The sequence below is a fragment of the Morone saxatilis genome, unplaced genomic scaffold (genome assembly GCF_004916995.1).
Source record: "Morone saxatilis isolate NCDOM2014 unplaced genomic scaffold, NCSU_SB_2.0 Contig12, whole genome shotgun sequence".
NCBI classification, from domain to species: Eukaryota; Metazoa; Chordata; class Actinopteri; family Moronidae; genus Morone; species Morone saxatilis.
Window position 1 is genome coordinate 8,299,595 of NW_023339674.1, and position 11,974 is coordinate 8,311,568.

Sequence of the window (11,974 nt, forward strand, 5' to 3'; positions counted from 1 at the left end):
ATGTTAATCTCTTCAGATGTGTGTGTTTGTGTGTGTGTGTGTGTGTGTGTGTGTTCTGGTTTACTTAGTTCTCTTACACAGTGTGTTCAGGAGGCTACTTTTCCCTGCGTTGGTGGCTCCTGCGATGACCACGTGGACTCCGCTGCGTAGCCGCTCGCCCCTCCTCTCATCCTTTAGGTGTCGCTCAATCTCCGCTTGCAGATCACACACCGATCTGTCCACTGTGTGAGAGGGAGATAAAGTCAGAGGAAGGAACAGGACGTGATGAAGGTTTCACGTTCAACTTCACTTTCATGGCCTTGAAAAAGGAATTTCTGTCCTTTGAAGGAAAAAGGCCTGTCCTCCGGTGTCTGACACCCTTCGTCTGGATGAAAAATGGGTCACGGACCTGTCTCTTTCCGCATGTGACCAAAGCGGAAAAATGCTTTTGACAATACAATGAATCAACAACACCTCATTTTCCTTACGGTGAAAATGTCAAACTTCGTGAGGATCTTGAATCTCATCCAACTTGGGATGACTTGAAATAAGACGTAAGAAAACTTCAGATAAAGCATAAAACATGTCATTTGCTGTATGACTGCAGGTGGCCAATTAAAGTGTTTATGCCAGGGTTTTCTATTTTTGGAAACTAGTCTATTATTATTTTCCACTCTGAGGCGTGAGCCCACTTTTCGTGCCACCAAAACAAACAATAGTTCCCAGGCTTTATTGTGTCGAAACTTCACAACATCTGAGGCCTCTGAAGAGCTCTGCCAGTGCCAGACAGCAGGCGACAGACTCAGGGGAGACATCCCTCACACACACTCACACACTCACACACTCCCACACACACACACACACACACAGCCTCCCATGCACTGTGAGCATGGGAAACCTGGGCACAGAGAGAACAGTTGGACTGTATGGTACTGCTGACAGCACTATTCCTGTGAGCGACATGGCAGGCAGGCTTTGAAGGCAAGACGAATGCCTCTACTGTCCCCCGGCCTTCTCCCCACACTTCCTAAAGGAAACTGTCTTTTGAGCAGTTTGATGTCTATGGTTTCTCCCTACTGTGCAGCAAACGCACATGATGGCCAGTTGAAGATCCAAACAGGAAAAGCCAGCCGAACTCCTCTCTCCTCAGAGAGAAACAGAGCCCTCTGACCCTTCCTCACCTCCCTCTGAAAGCCCAAGGGATGACTGTTCTGTTATTTTTCTCCGGCACAGAGAACAAAATGTATACGTACCATGATTTAAGACCCCATCCTCAATGAGCTCATCCTCGCTGAAGTCTATGAAGGCTTCAACGTGAGCCAGACACTGTGCGACACAGAGAGGAGAGAAAGGAAAAAAAAAAAAGTGTGTGAAATACAGACATCTGGGAAACCCCCTGAACACATCTAAATTCATGGTTGGAAAATTAAACAAAGTATTTTCTATTATTACTGTTAAGTTTATTTAATTGTATTATTAACTAATTTCCCCCTGGGATTATTAAAGTATTTCTGATTCTGATTCTGATTTATTTGCATGTTGAAATGTTGTAAGGTGAGCAGCCAGCACAGAAAAACAATACGATGATGGTGAAACCTGTGTACAGTATTATATATTTATCCAAAGGAAAAATAAAGTGTCTTAACAATTCTTACATCCCTAAACAAACAATATAACTATATAAACACTACTGATTACACCCTCACCTTTAGTCAGAAGATCTTAAAAAATGGTCTTCACATTATACACTTGTTTTAAAATGTTTTCAGCAACATTTCTGATTTGCCTAATGGGATTAAGGAGGTTTCATTTTAAGTAATATACCTATTTTGATTTAGGGCAACATCTAACATTTATTTCAATTGTGAATTAATCTGTTGATTTATTTTTAGATTAATTGCTAAATTACTTTGTCTTTAAGAAAAATGCCAACAAACAGACCAAAATGCAAAGATTTTCAGTTTACAATGATCCACACATTTAATGTGGGATTAAAAACAACGATTTCTCAATTCTCACAATTTTTGATTTTGATTTTTGGCAGATCAACTAATTAATTAATAACTAAATGTAAAAAAAAAAATCATTTCATTTTGCATTCTGTTGTGATCATCTCCACAGATTATAACATGTCAGGCTTTAATTTTTAACAGTGTTTTTTAGTATACAAACAGTGTATTTATAAAAACATTAGACACTAACATTTACAATTCAAATAGCTTCCTCTAGTCTTCCACTCGCCAATCACAACCATTTATATAATACTGGGCAATTTGATATTAAGACTGTGCAAAGAAGCGCAATGTAGAACAGTTTCTGTTGAATTTGCTATCGCGTCTGTATTAAACAAACTAGATTTTCTCTAAAAGAAGAACAAACAACTGCACTTAAAGCTTGTGCTGATAAGAAATATGTGTTTGACATACTTCCGACAGGATTTGGGTTAATTTAATTTACCAACTACAATACATCACACCTTCCATTGGGACGGCAGTAGCTCAGTCTGAAGGGACTTGGCTTGGGAACCGGCCACCTCGGAGTGCACCTCCTGTGCACTGCCGAGGTGGCCTTGAGCAAGGCAACCTAACCCCAAGAAACTGCTCATGGGGCATGCTAAACGTGGCAGCCATCACTCCACCATCCTCTCTCCTGTTTGCATGACCACAAATGCATGAAGTTGCTATTTCAGCCTGTGTGTGTGTGTGTGTGGTGTGTGTGTGTTATATAAAAATAAAAAATAAAAGAGTGAAAAAAAATTCCCCAATAGGGGATTAATAAAGTACATATCTTATCTTATCTTATCTTATTGCTCTGACTGGTTGTAGGTCTATCCAGTTGTGTCCAGAGGCATTGTGGTCCGCACCCATCTATAATGCCCCTTGGAAACAAACTGAGGAGCAATGCCAGGCTATTTGAATCTAGAAAACCGGGGAAATTTTCAGTATTTCCAACACGGGACTGATCACTATCTTGATTGACATTTCGAAACATAAACACAATAGTAGTATAGCTGCACAAAAACAGGAAGCGTCAGATTCCTATACTTTAATCCATTCACAAAAGTGGGAAGCCAATAGTTAAAAAAACTGCATTGTTTAGGGTTAGGGTGTCAAATGATAGTTGACCCCTAACAACATACAGATGGTATACTTCTGATTAACTGGATTCCCAGAAATCTTGTTTCAGAATAATGACACATCTGAACTGCTTCTAGGAACCGTCTTAAGGAAGCATCTGTCAAGCAGCTTAACAGAGTTTCTCAAGGGAGATCACCTGGACCGGTTGGTCAGGTCTGGTGCCAAAGTGTTGAAAGATAATTGGTAATTTCACAGTAAAGGAAGGTTTGGCTTACTTCCATGAAGAAGTGTTCATCTGCGGTCAGTGACCTGCTGCTCTGAACTGCCACAACAAGATGTAAAAGGAAAACTCAACCTCTGACAGGATTAGATGTAAAAAAGACATAAGAACACAAACATGCCACCATATCAGGGTAATAAGCATGAATAGGCTTATCTGTAAGTCTTATTAATGAATGTAAAACTGCAATAGTGGAGAAAGTTAGCACAAAATACAGAACACACAGAAAAGTTCATGTTCAACTGCATAAAGTTTTAAACTTTTTGGACAGTTGGCTCAAGTATCAACTGGTGCAGGACAACCAAGTGAAGAGGATGAAGTCATGAATCACTCGTTCAGTTCAGTTCAAGGATTTGTCGACAATGTAGTTTTCCTGAACTTAATGGTTAAATCAACATTCAACTGTACTTCCTTACAAGATGTCCTGATAGCCAAATGGTTAAGGCAAAACTGCGTCCTTTGTTGGATGTCATCTCTCTCCTTATCTTTCTCTCCTTTTTCCTGTCTCGCTTTGTGCTGCCAGACGTCAAATTAAACCAAAAAAGACCAAAAAGAAATCTTTCAATTCAGCAAGTCAGTATGTGCGTTCCATTCTTCCTCCCCTCTAATTTATCTTAACTTGACTTAACTTCCTGACCGTCATTCATATATACAGTATACAGTACAGGACACTGTATAGATAAGAAGAACAATACTGCTGCACATAATACATCAATGTCATTATTGTGTGCCTGTCTTACGTGACAGACATACAGCTGCTGTAAAACAATATAAAGCCAGATGTTCTGAGATGGAAAAACACATTAAATCCACGTGAGATAAGATGGAACAACAGCATAGTGCATAAGATGGTCTCCTGTTTTTAGAAAGTCGAGATTCAAAAATAGAGATTTTCCCTTGAAGGCTTATTAGCAGCTTTCCTCAGGAAAATCCAAATTAACAGCACATGCACAATGTCTCTCAGCACCAGTGACTCAACGACAAGAACACTTGTTTGTATTCGTGACGCTTTTCAAAACAGAGTCTCAGTGTGGACCAGAGGAAATGTTCCCTTCAGCCACTTTAGTCATCACATAATAGTAATAACAACAACGGCATATGTCTTAACAAATTAAGACATTTCTTAATCCTTCAGTATAACTGTACTCTTATCTGCTGGGAAATATACTATTTCTAAAGTTCACTGGAAGGGCTCTACGATTATATTATATTATATTAGCAATAAAATCAATTACAACCCAATGTTATTCAAATTGTTATGCTGATTACAAAGTACAAATTTGTATTTTAATCTTTTTTGTTAATTTTGATTATATTTTTTACAAATAAATATCATCAATGTACCTGCAAAATAATTTAGCAATGTGTCATCTTGACTCCAGGGTGAAAAAATTAAATTATTCAATTATTCCATTTCATTTGCAGTCTTCTTTATTGCATAACTTATTTGATAAACTTGAGGTTTTATTTTAAACCTGATTACAATGTAAGACAAATTGCATGTGCCATACAAACTAGTATTTTGATTCGCAGTATTGAACAGAGGAACATGTCCTGCACGTACTACAGCAACATGAAAACAGGAAGCCTCATATTCCCATAAGTTAATCCATCAACGGTGTGTTACGAAAGCAGCTGTAGAGATATTAAAAAAAAGAAGAAAGCATTGTTCAGGTGTGAAACAACTGAGGCCTGACCTACAACACAGTACAGACAGGTTCTTTCCAAAACACTGTTTTCGGAGAAATGTCAGACATGAACATGGACAAAGTCTCTCTGGGGAGCGAGGAGCTCGGCTTGTTTCTGCTGTCAAACTAACTCAGATTTAGATACAACATTGTTGATCACTTTCTAAAGGCTCCCCATTCACCTGTCACTTCTGTTACGTGTCATTCCGTGTCCTGTTATTGTTTTGCTTGTGTGTGTCTGCTCTGTGTCTTTGTGTTCTAGGTGCAGCTCAGTGATCACTGATGGAGGGCACCTGTTTGAAGCTGTGGGTGAGTATATTTCAGTGACTCAGACCTGAGTCCCTGACACAAGACCCAGCTTAGGTTTGGGCAATATGGTCTAAAAGTAAAATTAAACGTAAAGTTGAATTGATCGATTTAATCAATTTATTGCCCAGCTCTATAGTGTCAACTGTTACTGTTTTATCTACACTATATGTGCATTATGATGTGTTGTGTCAGTGTAATGTGATGAGCATGTGCATACTGTCACACATAAACTGTGTGGACCCCAGGAAGAAAAGTAACTGTTAATGTAGAAGCTACTGGGGGTCTTAACAAACAAACAAACCCAGCTTTTTGTTTGTTCTCTTAATTTAACCTTTTTGTAAATAAATTATATTCTTTTGTATCTAACTGGTATGGTGTCCCTTCTTATGTTGCGGCTTTGAAACTGGTTGTTATATAATGGGGGCTCGTCCAAAGCTCAGTTCGGACTAGGTGAGTTAATTACCCGTTTTAGTCTGTAGCTCCAGTCCTGATAAAGGCGTCCCAGTTCTCCTGACATCTGCCTGAGAGCCTGCCTCCTCTGGGCCTCTGTCTCAGCATGGATCAGATCCCCGAGCCCCTCCACCTTCAACAAGCATTATTCATTCATTATTATCAACAGTTATTATTGCAATTGCCATTTCAAACAAAATATGCACCCAGGTTTATGTAATCGGAGTGAGGGGCTAAAATACAATTGTATTGTACATTGAAATGTACATTGTTCATTTCCAGAATATTTGGTCAATTTAATAAATTTCCAGCGGTTTCCATGACTGGAAAACTAGTAGTTGTGGAACTATAAAAACACATTTGCATGATAAATACTCAGTTTACTGTATACTGATAATATTTATTCTGAATCACATTGTACTGTAAAGAGAATATACAGAGCAGTCCCTTATTAATGTTCAAGGCGGCATACTTGGCTGCTTTTTGAAAAAATCACCACCTACAGAAACCCAGTAGCTTTATTTATTCATAAATATTGGACAGCCCAATGAAAGAAGCGTTCAATGGGCAAAATATGTAAAAGGAGAAATTTTCACTGTTGACATTTCATGAACTTGAAATCCCTGTTCATTTCTGACCTTGTTTAATCCACATTTACCCTCTCGATACCCAAACATGCACAGATCTGTCTTTACATGCTCTTCTTGACCCACCTCTGTTAAACCCAGTTTCCCTGCTTGAAAGGCTCTCCGCGTGAACTCTCCAGCTTCTGCAGGCCTCATGCCAGCCACGCTTCCTGACAAACAAAAACACACACACAGCATAACAAACATGAAGAAATGTATGAGGCAAGCAGTGGGCATGCATCATGCACACAACAAACAGATCAAACGCAAGGTCAATATGTCACATGTCACTCAGGGTTCACTTGGAGTGAAAACAGGCACAAGTGTGCAGGTTAAAGAGGTGACGTTGTCAATGTTTTTACAACCATTTTTCCAAGTCTCATCAGGAGAAGACAATAGTGAGTACAAAACCATTTGCCAAATGGAGATTGTGATCTGTTAACTGGAGGAAAATATTCTGCTTAATGTTATACTGCCTGGTTAATATCTTACCAACATTGGCACTACCTTCCATTTAGTTTAAAAAATGAGAATTACTCAGAAATATCATATATGCAGCATTGTAATGTTTGCCAATCTAACAACCCCTGATTAGTGATGCTCTTACGTTAACTGGAGACAAGCTTTCATTACCATTTCTGATTTATACAATACTGCCCTCTGGAAGGCCAATGGGAGAACTGCAGCTCACTATTAGTTGTCACTCACAGTAGGATTGCCACGCTTGCCAAGGTAAGCATATTATAAGTATCTTAGAAATAGGAATGCATGTGTCAGGTTTCCCCTTTAAATCACAGTGATGGACGGCCACATGACTCCAGTAGTTAGTGTGTTTAGAATTCTTATGCAGGCTTACAGATTGAGGAAGCTATGAAGACACATATACCATTAACACCCTGCAAAGTGACACTGCAACACAAGACAGTGTATGTGTGTGTTATACTGCATTATATCAAGGTGTATAACATTGTAGCATACTCATAATGACATCTGTACGTTACCAAGGGCCTGTAAGACAGCAGTAATGACAGCAGGACCACCGTGGATGTGGAACTCCACACAGTCCTCTCCTGTGAAACTGTGAGGAGCTGATGACATGAAGACAAGAGAGACAATGAGACTGTCAGAATATCCTTTAGTCTTTTAAATATGCACAGGATAGATATTCACAAGACTCTGTGATGAGATAAAAACGTCCCGATGCCAGTGAGAGAAAACTGTTTAAAAGACTGTAAACATGAGACATTTGATTTAACATTAAAATATAGCAACCAAGCTGGTTTGTCAGACAGAAGACCTCATATTGGTGAACTAAAGATTTCATTGGACCAGGAACTCACGCAGTGCTGTTTGCAGGAAGTAACATCACAGTTTTTCTCTTAATGTTTTAGTCCAGTGGTTCTCAAACTGTGAGGCGTTGAGCCATTGCACAGGTGGGAGGAGGGTTGTGGATTATCTTTATTTCACTTAAATTCAGCTTGTACTGTTTTGTATTAGTTGCTTCCCCTATTAATGCTGATGTTTACTAATGTTCACCATTGTGGGTTAGTGCAGCGTGAACTTTTTTTTAAACTACTGAAGGAAGAACCACTGTTTTACCCCATTTACTACAAATCAAACAAGCTTTATATTACTTTTATATTCAGTGGTATAAACTTGCAGATACTTGAAACTTCATTGAGACAAGTAATGTTTAACATTCATGTTTTCCCTTAACACACACATAACTGATGGAAAACAAATTCTAATATGAGACAAAATGTATTTTAAACACCATCTGCATTCATATTATCTTACATTGTCCTGTATAATATTGTCTTTTGTTTATAAAACCTTTGGTAGGAGAAGGAAAGTAGACTGTGAGGAAGAAATGAAAGCAATTAAATGTGTGTGTGTGTGTGTGTGTGTGTGTGTGTGTGGAAGGGTTATGGTTAACAGACCTGGGAACCAGAGCACAAGCCCACGGTCCAGCACCTCTTTTGATTGGGGATCTATGATGCTGCGTAAAAGGGCGGTGCGTGGAGGAGGAAGGCTGCGTGTGAGCCCGGCCATACACCGCAGAACTGTGGCTGAAGCTGGACCGCTGGCTCGTACCACAGCCACCCCACACCTGCCGTGGCCTGATGACAATGCAAAGATGGTCTCAGCATCAGCCAGTCCAACCGGGAGTCCATCGCAACTGGACAAGAATCTGCGAGGTGGATTTCCTCTGCTGGAGATAAATAAATAGTAAGACACACTTAAAAGGGAAACCTGTATACTCAAGAGCCCCAAAACTGATGTCAATGAATAATAATGTTAGTTAATAATAAAAATGGAGTGTAAAAAGAATTATAAAGCCTTATGTACGTATGTATTTAATCAAAGAGTAAAATGCTCCTTTCTGTCTTTGAATCAACTGATTAAAGGTATGAAGCTTTATATTGATTTTTACACTCAAATTTTATTATTCAACTATCAGTATAATTTATTGAGTTATACTTTTGACTCCACAGTTGCATGTACTGTAACAACAAACAGGAAAACATATTTGAAACGAACAAGCAGGATTCAGGAGGACTATGTTTGAATTAGTGACCATAAAAACAAACCAAAACAGATAATAAAGTTGAAATTTTGGTAACAAACCTTGTCCTAAGTGTGTGGACAGCAGCTCTCCATATCCCACGATAAACGGATGGCAGCATAATTATCATAACACACTTAACTTAATACCAAACGTTTCATGAACTTGCTGTTTCTCGTGTGGCTGATTTTAGAGACTGACATTGCAAAACACACTCTGTCCTTGACAAAATCATTATTTTTTACCTTATTCCACCGTAAATTAATGGTGTAGTAACCTGTAAACGTAACATTAGCTGGTAAACTGTTTATCATCCACAACAGTTTAGCTTCACTCGTCCTAATGTTTACATTTACCACGATGGGTCTGTTGCTCCCTCTGTTGATTGTGATTGGTCGGCGCTTTCTCAATAGTGGCGGGTTCTGCAGTGTCATTTGTTCAGGAGCCTGTCAATCTTCAGTTAGTCCCGCCCCCTGTGCGCCAATTAATGCAGTCCGTGTAGCTACCGTTGCTCCAAGGGTAAAATAAAGGTAGAGATTAGTAACGTAATAATAATAACAACTTAAAATATAGTAGAAAAAATTTGATCTATGCTAAAACACAAATGCTTTTTATTTAGTTTCTATTTACTTTATCTATATTTATATATATACATTTTTAAATCAAATCAAAATATAATTGAATACAGTCTGTTTCTTCCTTAACACAGTAGTAGATGTACTGAATTTATTGTCAAGTCATAAAAATAAAATAAAAAACAGGTAGGGAATTTTTGTTTTAGTTACTAGTATTTTAGGACAGAAAAAGACAGTTGTGCTTCTCCAAAAACATTTAAATACAGCGTGGTTTTTATTTGAAACACCAGACTGTTTTGTCTGATATGTTTTTGTTATTAAAGCTCATTTTCTATATACACTCATGGGTGTTTTTAACATTTTGCCTATCCCATACATATTAGTGGAGGTAGACAGAATATTAGAAAACATCTCTGAGTTAAACAAAAACTCAACAGCAGCACCGCAGTCTCTAAAATGACCACAGAGTTCAACCAACCCTCCTCTGAAACAGTTTCATGAAGGTATTGCAGGGCTGTTAAACTGGTATGTGTTAAATAATATATATTCAGTTTTACTGCAAATCAACTCTGTCATCATTATAATTTAGGATAAAGTTAAAGCACCACTCACTGTTTTGCTGAGTTTCTGTAGCATATACTAAAAAATGTTGGCTCTAGTTATTCATGGCCTACATACTTCATGCATATCAGAGTATAAACATAGAGTAAATGCTACATGTGCACTGGTGTGTATATGTGCCCCACTGCAGCTCCTTGCAGCTGTCATCCCAGAGGGTGGTGAGTAAGCAGAATTTCTGCTCAAAGACGAGGTACTTCTGAGCGATGAGCCATGCGAAGGGGGAGGGCTGCCTGCCTGCATGGCTGTACAGTGAAACACGGCATCCAGGAGGGTCGGCCAAGAAGAGAAATTGTGTACATGTCAAAGAGGCATGGCCTGAAGCCCGGGAGCAATCTTTAACCTGAGATCTCAATAATTTATTGGCTGCTCTGTGTGTACACAAAGCATGACAGCTGCCACCTCACAGCTGTTGAGCACCATCAATACACAAACATCTATGTCTCTTCTGACTAAAAAGACTGTTAATCAAACCATAGATCTGACTAAAGATGATGAAAATACCTCCACCCTGCATACACACACACATTAACATTCACACCTCTTAACTCCTCCACTAGTTGTACAACTGCACACTATGGTGATTTATGACATACACATATATTACAGTGTTTGTTTTGAAGGATGCGTTATGGTGTAGGCTTTTTTTTGGCATGGGTTGACTGTTGTTTGCTCATTTTAAAACACAGTTTGGTCTGTAAAGTAGGCCTTTATGCTCATAGTTTGTTGATGTGGATGATAGTGGAGGACCTGTCCAAGCAGCAGTTTGTGCAATAAAAGTTAATATTATACAGCTGCTGCATACAAAGTGTGTACTGTAGAGTGTCCGATAGACTAAAGTGAAGAGACATTACTTGTCCCTAGACCTGAGTGTCACTAAAAATTTAATCTATGAGGATATTTTTTGCATTAATAAATAAGTCATAGTCTATTTAATCTTCCAGGACAAGCTTGCATTCACACTCACAGAGAAGCAATAGTCTACCTGCTAGACTGCAAGAAGCACCTGCCTCAGAGACCCACTACTGAAAGGATTACTGTGTTTAAATTAAAGGTGGGTACATAAATATATGAAAGAGAGCAAGAATTAACTCGGTAACAAAATTTTATCAATGCAAGACATTTATTGTGTGTCTCTGGGTTTTGCCTTAAAGCGGATTCTATTTCTGGCACCAATGTGAAACCTGTCTGCTGCTGGCCGAGGTCACTGTCGGGCGATAAACATAAACATTTATCCTGGAGGACGGCGAGTGATATATCACCGTCCTTTTATTGTCTTCAAATATGTCTGTGAGGTTTTTTTTAAGTCTTAAAGTGGACTGTGCATGAAGTGAGTTTGCAACAAGAGCTTCCTATAACTTGACTTCACATTTTTGATCTCTGATGAAGGAATTTGCTGATTGCAATCTGGGACATAAAATCATCCGGCTGCTATATTGAATTGTTGTAAAGTGTGTGTGTGTGTGTGTGTGTGTGTCACCCAGCCCCCCTCCCCTCCTCCCTCCCTCTCTTTGTCCCTCCTCTATAGTCGTTGGAGGAGCGCTTTCCATCTAGCCGCGCATCCTGCTCCAGAGTACCACCGGGATGATCCGCCGCTGCACCGACACCGACAACCTTCACTTCACTTTCACACTCATTTAACCCTTCACTCGGACCCCCGCTGGCCGCCGCGCTACCCCCATGCTTTGCCCTCCTCCTGAGATGCGATACCATTGCACAATTTCCCGAAGAATATCTTCATCTTCCGTCGCTCCTCGCTGATAGAGAGCATGCCCGACACGGGGACAGGCGCCGCAGTCGCGGCGG

At 39.4% G+C, this 11,974-nt stretch overlaps 2 protein-coding genes across 3 annotated transcripts in view; one reads left to right on the top strand and one right to left on the bottom strand.

Annotated features, from left to right (window-relative positions):
* gtpbp3 (GTP binding protein 3, mitochondrial) overlaps positions 1-9,348 on the bottom strand; it is a 15,264-nt gene extending 5,916 nt beyond the window's left edge. The window contains exons 1-7 of one of the 2 annotated variants that reach the window (XM_035653734.1): positions 9,038-9,348; positions 8,350-8,618; positions 7,411-7,497; positions 6,497-6,579; positions 5,797-5,916; positions 1,233-1,305; positions 78-221 (exon numbers count right to left, since the gene is read on the bottom strand). In XM_035653734.1, coding sequence (XP_035509627.1) covers positions 78-221; positions 1,233-1,305; positions 5,797-5,916; positions 6,497-6,579; positions 7,411-7,497; positions 8,350-8,618; positions 9,038-9,105 — 844 coding nt within the window. In that variant the 5' untranslated portion in view covers positions 9,106-9,348. Of the gene's footprint in view, positions 1-77; positions 222-1,232; positions 1,306-5,796; positions 5,917-6,496; positions 6,580-7,410; positions 7,498-8,349; positions 8,622-9,037 lie in introns of both variants that reach the window. The other variant, XM_035653733.1, reaches the window with a different exon arrangement.
* Positions 9,349-11,937: 2,589 nt separating this feature from the next.
* Positions 11,938-11,974, top strand: part of ano8b (anoctamin 8b) — a 37,759-nt gene continuing 37,722 nt past the window's right edge. Inside the window, exon 1 of the mRNA XM_035653043.1 lies at positions 11,938-11,974. This exon is cut by the window's right edge and continues 132 nt beyond it. Coding sequence (XP_035508936.1) covers positions 11,938-11,974 — 37 coding nt within the window.